Below are 19,087 nucleotides of genomic sequence, written 5' to 3' on the forward strand. Positions count from 1 at the left end.
TGAAAACGTACGATTGAAAAGTAGATTGTGACCGATTTGTAAACACTCTTTCGTATCGTGCATATCTTAAACAGCTTGAACATGTAACAATCTACTCACCCTGTTAATGTTTCAAGTACTATTTCCTTAACACCTAAATTCTCCCATGGTGTTTGCCCTTAGTTTTCTTAAAGTGAGAATTGAAAAGAATAGAACAATTCCCCTTATCCCTAGGTAAAGCTCAATCTATCCTAAATTAGTCAATTTGAAATTCAACAGAAACAGAGCTATAAATAGAAATAAGAGGAATCTCATAAGCATATAAACCTAAAAAGTCCATAGGCAGAGAAACCTGAAACATCATTTGGTAAATTTGCGAGTGTAAGAAAACTTTTGTTATTGTTTCTTTTTGTGCAGTGTTCACTCGGGACACCTTCTACACGTTAACTAGAATCCTTGATGAACACCTTCTACACGTTAACTAGAATCCTTGATGAACAAGTAACTAAACTTGAAAGAACTTACCAAAAATAAGGGGGTGTATTCAATTAGAATAGACTCATTTTGTATTTTAAAAGTCTTTTAAAATCTTGTGGTATTTAATTGAGATTTTAAAAAATCCTCTTAAATCTTGTGGTATTCAAAAGTTCAAGGATTTTATAGGATTTTATTAAATGATTGATTCTGTGGAATTTTGGAGTGCTTGCTATAAATACCAAACCCTATCAGAAATCCACTCTCTAGAGGTGAGATTTTGACATCTTTAATTTTTTTTCCTCCTCATTCTGAAGACGAACTGACCTTGACTTAATTCTTACTTCGAACTGACCTCAATCTTTCGTTATTCTCTACTAGCCAGGTAATTTCTCATTCTTTGTTTTGGTATTTGGGGTTGGAAACTAGCACTGACCATCTGGGTCGGTGCTGTACGTGCTTGGACTGGCGCATATAGTTTGACACAAACACAGTACTTATATCAATTTCTATGTACTGGGAAAAAGCAATAGGATTGGTTCATAGTTTCAATTTCTATGTACTGGGCAAGAGCAATATGATTGGTTCATAGTTTTCAATTTCTATGTCCCTGGCAAGAGCAATACAAACCGGTAAATTGTTGCTCGCACTCTGATCAATTGCTTCTTTTTAGAGTAATTCTTAACTTAGAAAATTAATGAAATAGTGAAACTAAAGCATGTCAATACAAAAATATATAACTAAGAATTAAGCGCTTCCGACGAGTAGTGCATATATAACCATGAATTCATGAATTGGCTGTAACATTGTATTTGCATATTGAGTTGGCTATAATATATATACATATTGTAGTTTTTCTTCTTCTTCTTCTTCTTCTTCTTCTTCTTCTTCTTCCTCTTCTTTGGATTGGCATTCATGTCTAACTATGATTTGGCTCTTGAATTATGGCGTGCATACTGTGCTAAAATGCCTAAGATGTCTCCTAATGTCTTATATTTTTGATGCATGCAGGGCTTCTTCTCAACTACTTATGGAACCATACACGAGAGACCCTCTATACACTATTTACGAAAGCGTGAGAGATCTCAGGGAACATTGTGAAACATGTTCTGCAATTTTTCTTTCACCCATCAATTTAAGAAGACATAATATAGTGAAACATGCACAGCGTCGGAAGCCAATTAATTCTACTAACCCTAAGGAAAAACTACAAGCATTTTGGAATGCGGTACAATTTCAGATGGCTATTGGCTTTTCTTCTTTATCTTTCCTTTGCATCATTAATTGGAGACTCCTTCTGATTCTATGGTGTGTTCTTTGATTAGCTCTCGGTTGAACAACAAAAAGAAGTTCTTTTTGTCAAAGGTGATGCTATTCTAGCTCAAGTCAAAGTTCCAGATTCTTCAGTAAAGAAGGATTTGGAAGTACTGAAGGATTTGGAAGAATTTGCTCAGATATATGCACATTTAATCAAGTGTACCTCACAACTCAAAACTCGTCTTGCTAGCAAGTTTCAACATGAAGACCCTTATCTTACTCGGGAGAGTAATTATTTCACAGCTGCTTCTGCCCTCTTGGTAAAAGAATATTATTGTGTTTGTGATACATGTTCGTCGTTGTGATTTTGAAACTCCACTTTTAACTATTTGAATATTATTGTGTTTGATATACATATGCGTTTGTTGGGACTTGTGTTTAACTAAGAAATTGGATGCAAATGTTAAAACGCTTATCAATTCCTTTGTTATTACTTTTTGTTTGTTAATGGATGTTATATGTACATGTTTATTTTCTTGCAGGAAATTGTCGAAGCTAAATCTTCTAGGTTTCCCATAACTGTTGAAGATTTGTTTTCTATTTTAGATAAAGCAAGTGAAGGAACATTTCTGTTGGGTGAATTTTCATCAGTGAAGCAGTCTATGTTTGAGGAGAACAAAGATGATATTGGCCTTATTGACGTAGTTGCTTATACCAGCTTTATATTGGAAAGGCAATTGGTATTTTTTTTTTCTGATAAGCTCTTTTCTTATTTTCTCATTCAGTTTAAAATGTCAATCTTTCAATATCAGATACTAAATGCAGACATTATTTATGTCTGATTGAAACATGTACTACATTACTACTTGATCTGACTAGTTTGTTTATGGTATTTTTTTTTGGTTGTTTTTTATTGCTCAATCAGTTAGAAAAGGAGCGTAATCATTTCAAGTTGGTAAGGCAATCTCTCTCTTACTTTATGTGATTTTACTTCCACGTCGTCTATGTCGTTTTTATGTTTAAATGTTGTATTCATTATACATTTCTCAGCTGGAAGAAAAAGCTAAGGCAAGTTATGAGGAGCTGATTAACGAAGAAGCTGCAGAGAGAAGGTTTTTTCTTACTTCTGTGCTTTCTTTTACTCGGTACTTTGGTAGAAAGTGGAAATTACTTATCGATGCATGGAACATAATTTTTGAAGGCAACTACATTGTCCTGAAAATTTTTGAAGCTTCAAGCATTTCCAAATTCGCATATACACATTTCTTTATAATTAGTCCCCTGATTTTAGTTTTTTAATCTCAACAGTCAAAAAGCAAAGAAAAAGAAAAAGAAACAGCCAAAAGGTCAAAGAGATTGCACATTCAAACATTGACATCAACTCGTGGAACACCAATGCCAATTGAACTGTCATGTTCTCCGACTTTGCAGAATGTTTCGTCCTGATGGCAAAACCAGAATCTTCATAGCCTGAAACAAGCCATGGTGTTGATGGCTTGATGCAACTAGCTTGCAGGATTTGTCTTTTCAAGGATATACTATATATCTAGCTACCTTGCATGTCAATAATAGATGGTGAAAAGTTATTTTTCCATCTTTCTGGGTGATCTTTTTTTTATGGTTGGTTTTCTAATTGGAATTAATGGGAAAGATGTCATATCACTTGTGAAATAGTGATTAACTAGGTAAAAAGGCCCACGCGATGCTGCGGGTCTTTTAGTTGCAATAATAATTGGTATATTGTAGCAAAAAAAAAATGAATGAGAAAACAAAGAAGAATAGCAAAAAGCTTTATGTACATTGATCAATAATGTACAAAATGTCTGCTATCTTGGTTGATTGTTTCTCAGGGACCATTAGCATTACAAAAAACTATATAGAATGGTCCTGACAACCGGTGCTTATATGTACATAGCATGACATTGTTTTTCAAGGACAGTTAGCATTACAAAAATCCATAGATATTGCAAAGTAGAAGTGGTTAGGTAAGGTCTTCGGTGTCAGATTGAGCCAATGTATTTGTGCTGGTCTGATCTGATGGTTCAAAGTTGTCACTGAAATATACAGAGCACATGAAGGTTATATATAAAAGATTGGGTCATTAATTAAGGGATGCTTAAATTGAATGGACAGAGTAGATATAAAATGCAGAAAATAAGTGGAAAGGAAATTTAACGTGAGGATTTTAAAACTTGCCTTTTCGGGTTCTTGCTTGGTTTTGCTTTGAACAATTCATTCCTCTTCTTTCCAAACCTAAGAGGATTTCGCGTGGAAGTTGTTGGTTCGATATCTTGGGTTGGTCCGGCAATTATATAGATAGAAAGGGAAAGGGAAAGGCACGTCATTGAGGAAAATAGCAACTAAAAAGAACTAAATTTTAAATGGCTTCTCTTTCAATCAGATATAAATTACCAAGATGCTCAACAGATACTCTGATTCAAGAAAGGATTGAGTGAGACCATCCCAAATACTGAACAATCTATCCATGAACATCCCAAATACTTATTATAGTTATATTATCATTGTCCTCACTCCTCACTTTTCTTCAGTAACAGGATTGAAAAAACAGAAACCCCAGCAATATCCAACTACTTATGGTATGAGAGGAGCAGAAGAAGAAGAAGAACCAAAAAAAAAAATTCACAAAAAGCAGATTCTGCCATCTAAGATTCTGAATAAAGCTATTCAAACACCAATGCATATCTTTAGTTAATAAAGTCTTATTCTAGAATCACATGATACTAAATTCATACCATTCAAATACTCACTTTAAATTCAGCCATCTGTATAGAAAAGCCTACTTGCTAATTCATAAAAGTACATTCTTAGTTCGACAGAACAGCAAAATCATAGAAAACACATGACGAATCAGTGTTTGGCCTTTTCTTTTACTTTTCATATTAATCTCATTTCAACAATTAATAGTAAAGAGATTACTCATATGCCAAAGAGGAACTGTCGTATGAGAAGTTTAAAAGTTAAAACCTGACAGTGAAATTTCACTCATCACGTGTATATGTATATATGTACATATTTTCATATATAAAACAAACCATAAGAAGTGTTCTCTGAAATAACTCAGATGGCCAAACAAAACAGCAATCAAAGTCACATAGAAATGACAAAGCTAGCCTCTTTATGATTGTTATGAACGTTAACAAAAGCAAGAAAGATGGGCAAGTAGCAGATTAAAGACGAAAGAACAAAAGGGTAAAAGCCAATCACAAAACTGCAATCATGTCCCTCACAACCTATAATCTGAGAACCGAACTAATAGCTATATAGTTGTTCTTCACCTCAAACAAAAGATGCAAATTTTATCAAAAATCGAACTCAACAGATATAGTTTACTTTGTTAAGTTTCTAGGGTTATAATCTTGCAATGTCAGGATGTAAATTATATTATGTATGAAATAGGTACCGATAATCAGTACTGAAAATGAAGACAGGGTTCAGTTGAAAACTCTGAGGGAACATATTCAAAATCCTCAGTTCTTTTTTGGATATACTAACACCCAAAGCCACTCTATTATTTTCTCCTCCCAAACTTGAATCTGTACAAAACTACAATAATCAAAACAGCAAACAAAACTAACCAAATTAAATGAAATTTACCTCCAGGCTCCAGGCTCCAGCAAAGAGTCCAAAAGCTACACCTCTTTCTTCTTCACTGAAAAATCAATGAACTGAACTTTGACTGTATCTTTCCTTCAGAATCTCGACAAAGCTTACAAAACAAAACCATATCAGATACATTAACAATCAACACCAACCAATCTGATAAAAAATAACAAACTAAATTCAAGAAATCTAGCAAGCCACGATTTAATGTCTGAGAAACTAACTCACAGAGTCAGCTGCACAATTTTGCAGTTTGATCTGAGTGTTGCAGGGTCAAAATAAGCAGAGCAGTTCAGTCACAACAGGAAACTAAACTTGTCGCTCACTCAAAACAATCACCTGCAAATAGAGAGTCAAGGTGAGCCAGTATCTAATGAAGGCTTTTCAATTATTAACCACGAGAAAAGTAGCTTCAAATCTGTTCAATTAATCATCCAGATTCTAAACTGGAAGACAAACAAAATTTCTAAAATATAAAAATACATATCAGAACTGTAACAAAAGACCCAAACATATAAACAGTAATAGCTTCAAATGTTTAATTTCAATTAATAAACCGGATTCCAAAGTGGAAGGAAGACAAACAAAATTTCTAAACAGTTAAAAATCCATATCAATTGGGGATTAACCATAACAGAAAAACCCAAGCATATCAAAAACAGTAAAAGAGAAAAACTTCCAAAAACTGGAATTGGAGTTGCAATGAATCAAAAGCAATTTGAATCAGATGGTTTCTTGTCCTTAGAGATACAATATAATTTACAATCTGGTAAAGCGAATAATAGTAATTGTTTGATGAAAATACCAGTGCTTATTCTATCAATGTACCAAGCCGTGACTGATGCTGATGTTGATCTTGGTCGGTCAAGGAGAGAGACTGATGTCTCGAAATGGAAAAGTAGTGGAGATCTCGTTTTCTGGAAGAGGCAATCCCTTTTGAACAATGGTTGTGAATTCTGGAAGGAGGGAGTTTCGTTTCGTTTCGTTTCGTTTCTACTTTGATCTTTGAGGAGTAGTCGACTGTAATTGACGTAAGCACCAAGGGCAAAAGCGTCATTTGATCAACTTAATTACAAGCTAGAAGTCCTTACTTTAAACAGTACGTACACATCGAAGTTCAAATGGAAACAGGACCCTTAAGCTTGCTGATCAATTCTAGGCCATCCCGATTGGAGACCTTGAGCTCTTCACTGCTTCCCTTTCACACAAGGTTGCTTTACTGGTTTGCCTCGATTATTAATAAGGCCAATGCATATGTTTTCTCAGTATGTGTTTTTTGGGATCTTAAAATCTCAGATTTTCGGAGTTCTAAGCCTTGCAAAGCCATTCATAATTAACTATGTACAACTACTGTGTTGTAGTTCAACTTATATATATACAAGGTTAATTACGGCAACTGCTCCAAGAATACCTTGAGATCAAGCATATTGGTATGCATATACAATGAGCTTGGATCATCCTATCTATCACCTCGATCATCCATCCTTACACCAGTTTACTTTCTTGCCATTCCAATAAGTTCAGCAACGTCACATGGGAAGATCTATGACATGGCATGTCTAGATATGTTGATCTGTTTTTGTGTTACAAGTAGGCACTTATGGCTCCCGTTTGTGTTGTATTCCTACTTCTGACATTACCATTCCACTTGTTTGTGTCTTTTTCGCCAATGTTCTCTCGTGATTTGGAGTTTGCGCTGTTCAAACCCTCGCTCTATTTATTGATATAAGTTAGCCTTGTAGGTACTAATTTCCTATTCCTTCTAGGACTAATTGTTAGCTTTTGGGATTATTTTGGGGCAATTAGCCTTCTAGACACTAATTTCCCCACATTAGAGCATTATCCCTGATATTTTCTATATCTCCCTTTTTCAAAATTCCGATATGTAGATACAAATATTTTAATCATTTATTCTGTGTGTTAAGGTAATTGAATTAATTTGGCGACTATGAAATGTGAATTTGAACTTTGTTTATTCAATCGCATAATCACAAAACTATATTGATTTCTTTAGTGACCATGAATTCATGAATTGGCTGTAACATTGTAATTGCATATTAATTAAGTTGGCTATACACACATACACAGACACAGTTTTTTCTTCTTTTTTGGATTGGCATCCATGAATAATTATGATTTGACTCTTAAATTACGACACACTGTGCTAAAAGTGTCTAAGATGTCTCCGAATGTCTCATATTTTTTATGCATGCAGGGCTCTCAACTAATTATTCAACCATACACGAGAGACCCTCTCTATACACTATTTATGAAAGCGTGAGGGATCTCAGGGCACCTTGTGAGACATGTTCTGCAAATTTTTCTTTCACCCATCAGTTTAAGGAGACATAATATAGTGAAACATGCACAGCGTAGGAAGCCAATTGATTCTACTAACCCCAAGGAAAAACTACAAGCATTTTGGAATACGGTACAATTTCAGAAGGCTATTGATTTTTGTTCTTTATCTTTCCTTTGCACCATTGGAGACGATCTTCCTGATTCTATGATATGATGTGTACTTTGATTGGCTCTCGGTTGAACAACAACTAAAAAGTTATTTCTGTCAAAGGTGATGCTATTCTAATTGAGTTTTGTTTAAAACAGTCTTTCAGTTGTTAAACGGGGCAAGTGGAAATATAAAGTGGGTTCATGTTGGACTAAATTTGGGTATTTGGTCAAGGTCCTTGAATAAAATCAGCCACCGTTCCATTTAAATGATCTTCTCTATTCCCATATATGCCAAACAAATTGCTTAAAGGCCTCGTTTGGTTCGCGGAAAGGAAAGTAGTTCCTTTGTCTTTCCCATGGGAAGGGAAATGAACTTTCCGAAGAACTTTTCATTCCGATGTTTGGTAATGTAAGGAAAGTTATCCGGAAAGTTGTTAAAAAGTATGTAATTAATGGAATAAAATAATATGTTGTGAGTAATAAATGCAAGGAAAGAAGAGGGGAAAGTGATTCCTTTGGAGTATGGAAGGAACCATTTTCCCCCCCTATTTTCCCTTGCTTCAGGAAAGTATTTCCTTTCCTTTTGCATCCCAAACACAGGAAAGGAACAACTTTCCTTTCCTGATGCTTACTTTCCGCGAACCAAACGAGGCCTAACAGTTGTCTCCACCAAAAAGACAATGAGAACCCCAGCCAATAATCCATTGACCAGTTACAAATTTACAATGACCTGAGGCCAAAACCAGAGCCCAAATAAGCCGGTAGTATTTAAGTTTTCTTGTTTTTGATTGTCTATTATTTAAGTTTCTGAAATAGGGATTTCAATTTCAGTTATGTGTCCTAGTTGAATTATATAACTATTTAGTCTTTTTTTTTTTTTTAATAAAGGAATTATCTTCATAGAATAGAAACTCAATACAGTTGACTACAATCATAGTGTAACGCATCCAAAAGACAATTTTTGAGTGTTAACAAATCACTAGCACAAGTGCTAGTCTCAAGTCAGAATGACCATTATATACGTTTTCGTTGTCATCTAGATACAGAACAAGAAGATGTGGTAGTACATACGGTGATATATAGCGATAGGTCCACTCATTAGACATCCAGTACTCACTTCTTACAAAGTAGCATGAATCCTCCCTTAGAAGATTCACCAGTACCGCATGCCTCAGGCGTTAACAAAGTTCGTTGGATCCAACCTCCAGGATCTCAAATCCCAAACCCTAGAGAGCTACCGCATTAGTCTGACACATGAAAGAACCCAAGTCCAACTTGGAGCCCATAGTTGAGTCCACAAAAGCCCTTTTCCAATTATGCTCCCACACCTTGCTTTGGACTCCAAATCTGATTTTGCTTTGGGCCTCCGAATTGGTATGGCCCCAAAACTTATTTTGTCACCTAGCCAGAATTGGACACCACTCCATTTCCGTCATCGGCGACTGTCCAGATCGAGGCCAACATCGCCGCCGTGCAATGCACAAGACCAACAGACCTTGCCAACGTGCCTGCAGATCAGCGCCCTGAGAGCACCTTCTTCTGTGCAATTTGATCAGAATCATTGGCAACACAGACGCCATAAAAAAAAACGGCCTCCTGTCGTCTGTACCGCCGCCAGCCAATTCCAATTGCAAAGAATCCATGATGTGCCAGACTCGACACGCTCCACGATTCATCATCCATTTGCCATCAGTAGTCAAAGGTGGATTGAGCAAGTCACCGGAGGAGGGCAGCCGCTGATCTGCACCTAAATTGGTTTTCCGCCACCTTCAGATGGCTTAGAAGGGAGGCCGGTATAGGCCGCCATTGACGGAGCACAGAGCTCCAGAGGCTAGGGTTTTCCATATCTCACCTACATAATCAAATTAGGAAACATAACCCAAATTTAAATAGGATTAGGAAGTGACTACATAATTTCCCGATTTGATTTAATAGGTTGGCTATATATAAAACCTACAAGATGCATGGGTTAGTAGTAAATTCAAAGGAGATTCTCTACGTACACACCAATCAATTGTGGGTGAGCTTGATGGGAAGTTCCGCAAATACTCGTCGTCGTTCTGACTTGATCGAATCCGCAAAGAAGAATGCTGTGAATCCCCGAGCAGAAACCTGTTCTCGGACGTTAGACAACTATATAGCTCAGAGTCATGTTTCCTCACGATGGCAGCAAAACGGTCGTCCCATTCCTTTGTGTATTGCATTCCTTAGGTTTGTTCAACATGCTGCAACAGCTCTTAAGCTGATAAACTTCTTTTGTTTACTTTTCTTGGCCAGCTCTTAAGCTAGCTGTCGCTGATAGACTACATGCACGATAAATATTCTCGTCTTCTAATTTATATATTTTTAATGTTTTCAAATGCGAAAGCGAAGACGAAGGCGACCACCTAGAGCCTTACGAGGCGAGTGCCTCAAGGCGTTGAGGCGACCGCCTTTCCCGTAATTATTATAATAATACATTACATTCATAAATAATATGAATATATTTAAATACGATTCCAAAATAAGCATTCTCATAACTTTAAATTCAATAATACATAGGTTCATACTATATTAATTCAAAAATAACAACTGCACTTCATTCTTCCAAATCATAGTCATCATATCCATCCACACCCACATTAATATCATTACAATCATCATTGATCAATGCTGCATGAGTGTAGGGAGGCAAAGTAAGGTCTTCTATCTCATCATCTTCATCCATAAGTAATGCAGCAAGTTTTCTCATTTTCTGCTTGGATCTTACCTTACCTAGACATAAGATTTTAGATTGAAATTATTTGATATATATAGATATATGTATGTATATAAATATATAGTAAACTAAATAGCAGATTTCAATCACTAGATACTTACTTGAGCTTTCATCATTTTTTCTTTTAGGAGAAGTTGAGTGAGAAGCATGAAGATCGTGACCATCAAATCCTAAATCATCATCCAAGATTGGGTCCTCTTGTGGCTCCACTTGAATAGGCACTCTAGTTAACAAACCTTGTTCATAACATTCAATTGGCACATTCCTTATAGCATCGACCTCAAATAGATCCTCTTCAAGCCAAGAAATATCACCCGGAAGAACAGGTTCTTCCACCTCCGAAATCCATTCATCATCAGAATCAATTTCTTCCATCAATATAGGATCAAGCTTCTTTGCATTTCTTCTAATGTTTCGCTCTCTTAGTAAAGAGTTATACTTCACATAAACCAATGCATTTAGCCTTTTATGTTCAAGTCTATTCCTTTTTTTTGTGTGAATCTAAAACCAACATAAAAATAAAAACTAGATATTAGAAACATTCAACCTATTATATAATTCCACTTGATAACAATTAACCAAATAACCTTACCGACTCAAATGTGCTCCAATTCCTCTCACATCCTGATGCACTACAGGTTAGGCTAAGGACACGAACAGCAAACTTCGTCAATTCAGGCGTTTCCTCTCCAAAACGCTCCCACCAACTTCCTGAAACAGAAAAGAAAAAAATATATATTATTATTTATGTCAAATAATTCATCATAAACATTTAAACTATAAGAAACAACATATTAGACATTACCTGGACTCCTTATCTTTCTAGAATGCATTGCAAGCTTAGTTCCAAACTCTCCCATGCATTTGTCAAACATCTCTAATTGCATATCAGCTTTTAAGCGCTCATCAAACAGCATCATCCGATCCATACATTCATGCAATCCCTTCTTCACTTCCAAAACATTTGAGAAGCTCTCTTCATAATGAAATTGAGGGTTTAGATAGTATCCAGCAGCATGTAAAGGTTGATGGAGTTGGGGAGTCCACCTTGCATCAATTTTATTCCAGATTGGCTGATAATGTCTTGGGTTCCTCCTCAAACTAAATGCAATTTTCTCTTTGGCAGCATCCATCAATTCATATATATAGCCCATAGCAGGTCTTACCTCAGAATCAACCTCCCTCAATACACACACTAATGGCAACACACCCTTGACACAAAATGCAATATCACTCCAAAAATTCTTCTGAAAAAGAACAATTGCACGAACCTGTATAGCTTCATGGCTTTTAACAAAAGGGCCATCAATCCACTTCTTACTGTTAAACATCATTTGCAGAGGCTGCTTCTGCTTATAGATACTTTGAAGGGTGAGAAAGGAAGTTGCAAAACGGGTGACAGCCGGACGAATAATCTCCTTATTGCTTGTGAATTCTCTCATGAGAGAAAGAACCCATGTGTGACCATAGATAAACTTGACCACTTGCCTAGCACTTTTAATTGTTTTCTCAAACAACGTTATTTTGCTAATAACTACAAGCATAAGATCAATACAATGAGCTGCACATGGAGTCCACCACAACCTTTCTCTTCTTTGCATAAGCCTAATCCCAACATTCTTATAATTGGATGCATTATCGGTGATAATTTGAACCACATTCTCTTCCCCTACTTCTCTCACCACATCATCTAAGTACTTTAACATCAAAGACCCATTTTTTATGCTACCGGAAGCATCAATGGACTTCAAAAAAAAAGTACCTACATGACTATTCACAAGAAAATTAATTAGCACCCTACCTTTTCCATCGGTCCAACCATCCGACATAATGGAACATCCATATGTTTCCCAAGCTTTTTTATGGACTAACAAATACTTATCAATGTCTTCAACTTCTTCCCTAAGGATCCAAGTTCTTAATTCATGCATAGAAGGGGGCTTGAACCCTACACCATACTTAGCAATTCCCTCTACCATAGCTAACCAAAACGGATCATTAACCGTATTGAAAGGAAGCACTCTAGAAAACATAAAATGCCCAACCATCCGACAAACTTCTTTCCTTAATTCTTTTTTGTAAGCCTCATTCAATACGGTTTGCCTAGGCTCCAAAGACAGAAATCTATCAAGTGGTCCTATAGTTTTTGGTTGAGTTGTAGTACTACTTAGGTTACTCCCACATTCTTCACTTAATGAGAATCAAAATTACTACTTCCTCCACCAACTCCTACCCCAATCTCACGTAGCATAATACTTCTCTCATTTTTATCATCTTTAAATACTTTCAAAAGTAAATGGTACTCTTTCTTCACATCTGCAGGGACTTTACTACATGCTTTCATACCACCTGCAACACCTGCTAAATGATGCTTAAGTCTAGATATAGTGCCACTGCATACTTGATTACAAAATACACATCTAAAGTATTTCTCCCCTTCCAATTTTTTTGTGTACTTCCATGCTTTGTCTCTTCCATCTTCTCCTTTCTCACTCATGGCTAATCCAGTTATCAATCACATCAAACACAAACAGCAACAAAAATACCATTAGCAATTGATTGTGCAGCAGCCATACAATGAAAGAAAAAAAAAGTACTGAACAAGACTTGAACAAAAAAAAAAAAACAATACGGTACTGATCTAAAATCACAAGCCAACCATACTTTTATCCACTTTCTTATCTGGTGGTGGAAACTGAAAAGCCCTTTTTTACTTTCATCATTGCAGAAGCTTGGAAAGAACAATTCATCATAGCATTTGTTCCCTTCTGGTGATCAAAGCCTGCTAAGATCATTAACAAAATAATTGAGATGGGGCCAAGACTTATCAATCAAACCAACCTGAATAAGAAGAAAAAAGAAAAAAGCATTGAGATGGTACCTTGTAGACATAGCAGCGGCGCTTATCATTCTAAAAGATGTCGACTGCGTTTTGATTTCTGAGGTTAAAGAGACCTACAAGCAAACGACAACGTATTGGGGGCAAAAGCAAAAACAAAACAAAAAAGTCAAAACGATGTCGTTTTGACCGAAAGAAACAGAAAAAAAAAATTTCCTGCGTCTTCTTCTTCCTTCAGCTCCCGCCTGAGGCGCCGCATCTGCAAAAAGCGACGCTCCGTCGCCTAGGCGACCGCTTTTCCAGCAGCACGTCTAAGTTTGATCCGGCGAGGCTTTTTCCGGTCGCCTCACACCGGAGCAGGCCCAGGGCTCGCCTCGGCGACGCATTTGAAAACATTGATATGTATACTGTGCATAGGTCCATTATTGTTGAATTCGCTCGATTGGAATCCTTAGGAATAAAGCATGGATTCATCAGACCTGAGCATATCGACATCGGCGACGACGACAGACTCAAGATCGACAAAATTCCACCACCTACTCGTGTAATGAGAGAAGTAACAGCCAGCGATGTGACATACAGGGAAGTAATTCGAGAAAATCTGGTTTTGAAATTACTTGGCGACCCAAACACGTATGGAGCTGAAGAGTATAGACACTTTGTTCAAAGTATAAACCTCAATAAAGCTGTAAGTTGAATTTAAGAGTTTGCTGCAGCCTGAGTGTATATATTTTGGTTTCTTTTATTATTAGTCAAAGTATTAACCTTTATTGATTACTTCTTCTTTACTCTGAAGGTTTAAGAACCTGTGGTATCATCCTTCATTGCAGTCATCAATGGAGAAGTTCTATTTCCCCCTTGAGGCCAAGATTTGGCTTAATCACCATGATCTTTGTCGCGAGTGGAAAAATAAGTGGAGAAACATGTCCAACAAAGATAGGCCGTATTACAAATATACTATGGAAGAGCTAAAAGATAAGATCGGAGCTTACTCAAACGGTTTTCTTCGTGTTGTTTTGGATATGGAAACGGAAACAAAAGAGAAAGAAAGACTTCATGAAATAAGAGCTGAGCAACGGCCGGAATATTTGAGAAAAGAGAAGAAGCAAAAGAATAGAGTTGATGTGGTCACAATATTTAAAATAGTCAGGAATATTACAGATCGCATAGTTAAGACGCTCAGGAAAGCTGGAAAAGAAGTTATGGTATGTACCCAAATTACATGACATTCTTTTTTTCTTTTTTTGGCTAAAAATTACACTGCAGTCTTTGAAAGAAAGAGGGGAAATTACTGGTCACTCCCTGTACTTTTAGGACGTCGACAGTTCAGTCCCTGCTATCCTAATTTCAACAAGTTACTCCTCAGACATTCAAATCTCACACAATTTGGTCCAAAATGACTATTTTGCCCCTCACATCCTCTTTTTATTTATGTTTTCTCTCCTCTCCCCTCATTTCTTCTAAAATTCATAATTAATTCATATGAACTCCGATTTTTGCGTTCCTTATATGCACGAGATCGTATTAATGAACTCTACAACTTTTATGAAGGAAGTTTTTCCAAATTTTGTATGTATAAATAGTCAATTTTCACGACCGCCCCCTAAACAACACACACACACTCTCTCTCTCTCTCTCTCTCTCTCACTATGCACATTTCAACCCAAGACATATAGAATATTTGAATTATGAATATTGAGACTATTTCATAAGTAGTTGTACGAGAAATTCGGTTTTGTATCGATTTTATTTTCGAAACAAACGTTATTTAGGGGGGGTCATGAAAATTGACTTTTTATACATACAAAATTTGGAAAAACTTCCTTCATGAAATTGTAGATCTCATTGATACGATCTCGTGCATGTATGGAACGAAAAAATCAGAGTTTGTATGAATTAATTATGAATTTTAGAAGAAAGAGAATTTTCGAAACGAACGTTATTTAGGGGGTAGTGAAAATTGACTTTTTATACATACAAAATTTGGAAAAATTTTCTTCATGAAAGTTGTAGATCTCGTCAATACAATCTTGTGCGTATATGGAAAGCAAAAATCAGAGTTTGTATGAATTAATTATGAGTTTTAGAGGAAAGGGGATTTTCGAAACGAATGTTATTTAGGGGGGGTCGTGGAAATTGACTTTTTATACATACAAAATTTGGGAAAACGTTCCGCATAAAAGTTGTAGAACTCATTGATACGATCTCGTACATATATGGAACGTAAATATCGGAGTTTATATGAATTAATTATGAATTTTAGAAGAAAGGGAGGGGGGGGGAGAAGAGAGAAAAATAAAAAATAAAAAGAGGAAGGGAGGGGCAAAATAGTCATTTTAGACCAAATTGTGTGAGATTTGAATGTTTGAGGAGTAACTTGTTGAAATTAGGATAGCAGGGACTGAACTGTCGACGCCCTAAAAGTACAGGGAGTGACCAGTAATTTCCCCAAAGATATATAATATGTATCTTCGCTAGCTTATTCACAGACTCAATTACAAGTGGTAGAAGCTCTTCAAGAATTATTCCCTGGGTTTCTCCTCGATTTGTATGATTTTCTTGTGCGCATTGACAATGCCAACTTGGAATTCCTGTATGTACCATCCATAACGCGCGACCAGTTAGTATTGAGGTATTTTAGTTTTTCTGATCCATTATGCATGTCTTTAATATGAGAAATTAGTTGAACCACCAACATTATATATATTCCCCATTGATTGTACAATTTTTAATTTTTTTTTTTTGGAATGATTTTTACAAGAATATTAACCAATCGAATTTTATGGTCATCATTCCTTAAATATTCTAAAACTGGATGATCCGGTAAACATCACTCAACTGACTCAAAATTTGTATTAATTCACTTTGTTTTTTCTATAGGTATTGGCAAGCAGTTAAATGGTGCTTTATTTGCAACTAGGAAGACTATACTTCAGCTAGACTTACTTTTGGTCACCTGGCCGGACTGGCCATAAAAACGTTTGTCATGGATAATTTTTTTTTTTTAGACTTGATTTTTATCAGTTTGTGTAATAGCAAGTTTGCTTATAGAGGTGAAATCACACCTTAAAATCATAGAAAAATTAGTGAAAATCGTAATTATGACGCCCATATTAATTTGTTTAGTTTTTTTTTCCTTTTTTTAAATTTTTTTTTTAGTCCATCTCACCCTTACATATGTCTTGAGAATCAAATCCATAACCTTTATAATGTTGGAATTATAAATTATCAACATGTCACAGCTCACTAACATTTTTTTAGTTTTTCATTTCAATTTTGTTGGTTCTTTTGGTAATTATTTTAATTTGTGGGTTGGTTCTTTGTTTGTCAAAAAAAAAAAATCTTTATTTTCTACTTGTTGATTAATTGATCGACATATAAATGTTGCCCACCTACGTACCTATGTAGTTTAAGTGTGTGGACAAAATGTAGAATGAAATTTCCCTCATTAGTCATTACTAAGAGATATTCACGCCTAACATTTGCAACGTATTTAAAAATAGGGTCCTTGACCCAAAGCACCAAAATAAGTAAAAATTACCCCACTTACCCCAGCAACAGATTTTTGTTCCCAGATACACAATTTAAGCTCAAATGACCATTTTGCCCTCAAACTAATTAAAAAATTACCCACTGCCATTCTGTCTCCTCTCTCTCTCTCTCTTCCCCCGCCTTCCCCGGCCTGCAAAGCCCCGACGCCAACTCCACCTCCTACCAGAGTCGGGCCGGCCACCATGGCGTCGTCACCAACTCTCTCTCTCTCACCGCCGTTGACCTCAACTGCAGTCGTCGTCAACAACTGCATCTCCGACCTCAGTCTTCCTGATATCGTTACCCCCTCTCCGGTGAAGGATTAGGCCGGCGACATTAGAGTGGGTTTCGCAACCGGTGCAGTCCGATCCGGCCACATTGGAGCTGGTTTCAACCTTTTCGTAGCCTGTGTAGTCCGATCCCAGTGGCCGCAAAGCCGACTGCGGCGTTTCGATCGACAAGCAGCATCACCACCACCTCAGGCCAGAGATCAGCGACTGTTTCGGTGTTGGGCTCCGGCGTTGAAGTCGGCGACTACGCTTGCAGTCTCATCGGAACGGGTGTTCAGGCCAGTGGTTCGAGCAGGTGAAGGTGCTGCAATCCCTTTAGTAGCAAACCTGCAGACTGTTGCTACAGTTGAAGGTGAGAGAGATAGGTGGGTGCCCAGATCATTTTCTGGGTGGCCGATCATTTTTTATTTTTTTTTAAGTAATGGGATAGAAAAAGAGGGAAAAAAAAAGTTTTGAATGTCTATTGGGAGGCAATAGACGTCTATTGGGGGGGGCAATAGACGTCTATTGCGACGTCTATTGGGGGCCAATACATGGCTAATAATCATCTATTGGGGGGCAATACATGGCTGATAGACGTCTATTGAGGTGTCTATTGCCCCCTAATAGATGTCTATTGCCCCCAATAGATGTCTATTAGGGGGCAATACATGGCTGATAGTCGTCTATTGGGAAGGCAATACATGGTTAATAGACGTCTATTGGGGGGCAATACATGGTTGATAGACGTCTATTGCCCCTTTATTGGGGGCAATAGACGTCTATTGGGGGGCAATACATGGCTGATAGTCGTCTATTGGGGGCAAAAAAACTTTCCGGAGGGTAGTAGCCGGTGACCGGAATCCGGCGACCGCTCACCTGATTCCGGCACCGGTGACCGGACTCCGGCGAAGTCTCTTATGGTTTCTCTCTCTTCCATTCTCTCTCTCTCTCTCTAAGTAACAAAGGTGAGAGTAAAATGGTATTAGAAAAATAATAAAAACAAAAAAAAAAATCTTAATGGGGTATTAGGGAAGACCTCCTTAGAGTGTTTTGGGTAAGAGGGAATTAAAAAAACTTAGTGGGGTAAGTGGGAAAAAAATCTCTAAAAATGGTGTAAATGGACAAAAACCCTTAAAAATAAACAAAAAATGCCCAACACATTAATATAGCGACAAAAAATGTCCAACACATTAATATAGCGAAGTCCATCTATCAACTTTTTAAAGAGTCTGTGGACTTTTTAAAAAGTCTGTCATTTAAAAAAAAGAAAAAAATATAAACAGTACTCCAACTATGGTCCATTCTAAATTTTCATACCCAACTTTCCGAAACTATCACATTAGTACCCCAAATAGCTAGTCTGACCAAACATACGCACCCGCCGTCCATAACGGCGTTAACTTGCTCCTCTCGTGGCCTCTTTAAATCATGCTAGCTGTCAGAAGAGTTAACGTCGTTATGGACGGCGTGTACGAAAATTGGGTTGGATTGGGTACTCCATGTACTAAAATGATAGTTTCCAAAAGTTAGGTACAAAAATTTAGAATGGGTCTTACCTCAGGTACTGTTTATATATTTTTCTCTTAAAAAAAGTCTGCACAAATCCAAATACAATACACTCCCCTAAATATTTATGGATCGAAGTCTTTTTTTCTCTGTCTTGAAAGTTGGTCGAAGTCCATATATTCAAAGTGATACACAAGGTTCAAAATATCAGTCACTAGAGATATTCCCTCATGTTTAAGAATATATCGATAAGAGTGATTTTATTTACCATCTTTTTTTCTTCATACACATTCTCATTTAGGTTTTCTTTTTTGGTAAAATTAAATTCTCGTAATACCCTTCCAAGAACTTAAATAAATAAAATAAATATAAAACAAGGAGAGAGATGTTGTGAACAAG

The 19,087-nt window shown here is 36.7% G+C and overlaps 2 protein-coding genes and 1 long non-coding RNA gene across 7 annotated transcripts; 1 reads left to right on the forward strand and 2 right to left on the reverse strand.

Moving 5' to 3' along the window:
- The first annotated feature begins 633 nt into the window (after window positions 1-633).
- LOC112181570 lies at window positions 634-3,302 on the forward strand. Of its 2 annotated transcripts, none has more exons than XM_040513587.1 (7): window positions 634-1,085; window positions 1,465-1,681; window positions 1,779-2,030; window positions 2,253-2,450; window positions 2,636-2,665; window positions 2,761-2,822; window positions 3,019-3,302. In XM_040513587.1, exons 2-7 carry the CDS (start codon window positions 1,484-1,486, stop codon window positions 3,083-3,085), a joined length of 807 nt encoding a protein of 268 aa, XP_040369521.1. In that variant the 5' UTR covers window positions 634-1,085; window positions 1,465-1,483; the 3' UTR covers window positions 3,086-3,302. The 2 variants fall into 2 exon arrangements, with proteins under 2 accessions (XP_040369521.1, XP_024175718.1); XM_024319950.2 differs by having other exon boundaries at window positions 636-838.
- Window positions 3,303-3,906: 604 nt separating this feature from the next.
- LOC112181571 lies at window positions 3,907-6,330 on the reverse strand. Its single transcript, XR_002928962.2, has 4 exons — window positions 6,137-6,330; window positions 5,560-5,670; window positions 5,326-5,437; window positions 3,907-4,000 (listed from the first exon to the last, which is right to left on the reverse strand). It is a non-coding gene; the product is annotated as an uncharacterized LOC112181571 (long non-coding RNA).
- A 3,920-nt stretch (window positions 6,331-10,250) lies between these two features.
- LOC112181151 lies at window positions 10,251-13,775 on the reverse strand. 4 transcript variants are annotated; one of them, XM_040512407.1, is made up of 6 exons: window positions 13,422-13,775; window positions 13,205-13,308; window positions 11,346-13,039; window positions 11,133-11,251; window positions 10,642-11,041; window positions 10,251-10,536 (listed from the first exon to the last, which is right to left on the reverse strand). In XM_040512407.1, the coding sequence occupies exons 3-6, from the start codon at window positions 12,586-12,588 to the stop codon at window positions 10,361-10,363; spliced, it is 1,938 nt and encodes a 645-aa protein (XP_040368341.1). In that variant the 5' UTR covers window positions 12,589-13,039; window positions 13,205-13,308; window positions 13,422-13,775; the 3' UTR covers window positions 10,251-10,360. The 4 variants fall into 4 exon arrangements, 2 of the variants coding, with proteins under 2 accessions (XP_040368341.1, XP_024175412.2); XM_024319644.2 differs by having other exon boundaries at window positions 13,205-13,325; window positions 13,422-13,509; XR_002928811.2 differs by lacking the exons at window positions 10,642-11,041; window positions 11,133-11,251; window positions 11,346-13,039 and having other exon boundaries at window positions 10,400-10,536; window positions 13,422-13,551.
- Between the last annotated feature and the right edge of the window lie 5,312 nt (window positions 13,776-19,087).

The sequence above is a fragment of the Rosa chinensis genome, chromosome 1 (assembly GCF_002994745.2).
Source record: "Rosa chinensis cultivar Old Blush chromosome 1, RchiOBHm-V2, whole genome shotgun sequence".
In the NCBI taxonomy this organism is placed as follows: domain Eukaryota; kingdom Viridiplantae; phylum Streptophyta; class Magnoliopsida; order Rosales; family Rosaceae; genus Rosa; species Rosa chinensis.

Excerpts from the sequence above, each read along its gene's own strand:
- LOC112181570 (XM_040513587.1), top strand. The coding sequence starts at position 1,484 with ATGGAACCATACACGAGAGACCCTCTATACACTATTTACGAAAGCGTG. Across the intron at positions 1,682-1,778 it reads TACAAGCATTTTGGAATGCG|CTCTCGGTTGAACAACAAAA; the intron begins GTACAATTTCAG and ends TTCTTTGATTAG. Across the intron at positions 2,451-2,635 it reads TTATATTGGAAAGGCAATTG|TTAGAAAAGGAGCGTAATCA; the intron begins GTATTTTTTTTT and ends TTGCTCAATCAG.
- LOC112181151 (XM_040512407.1), bottom strand. The coding sequence starts at position 12,588 with ATGGTTGGGCATTTTATGTTTTCTAGAGTGCTTCCTTTCAATACGGTT. Across the intron at positions 11,252-11,345 it reads TAGAAAGATAAGGAGTCCAG|GAAGTTGGTGGGAGCGTTTT; the intron begins GTAATGTCTAAT and ends TTTCTGTTTCAG. Across the intron at positions 10,537-10,641 it reads AAAAAATGATGAAAGCTCAA|GTAAGGTAAGATCCAAGCAG; the intron begins GTAAGTATCTAG and ends TCTTATGTCTAG.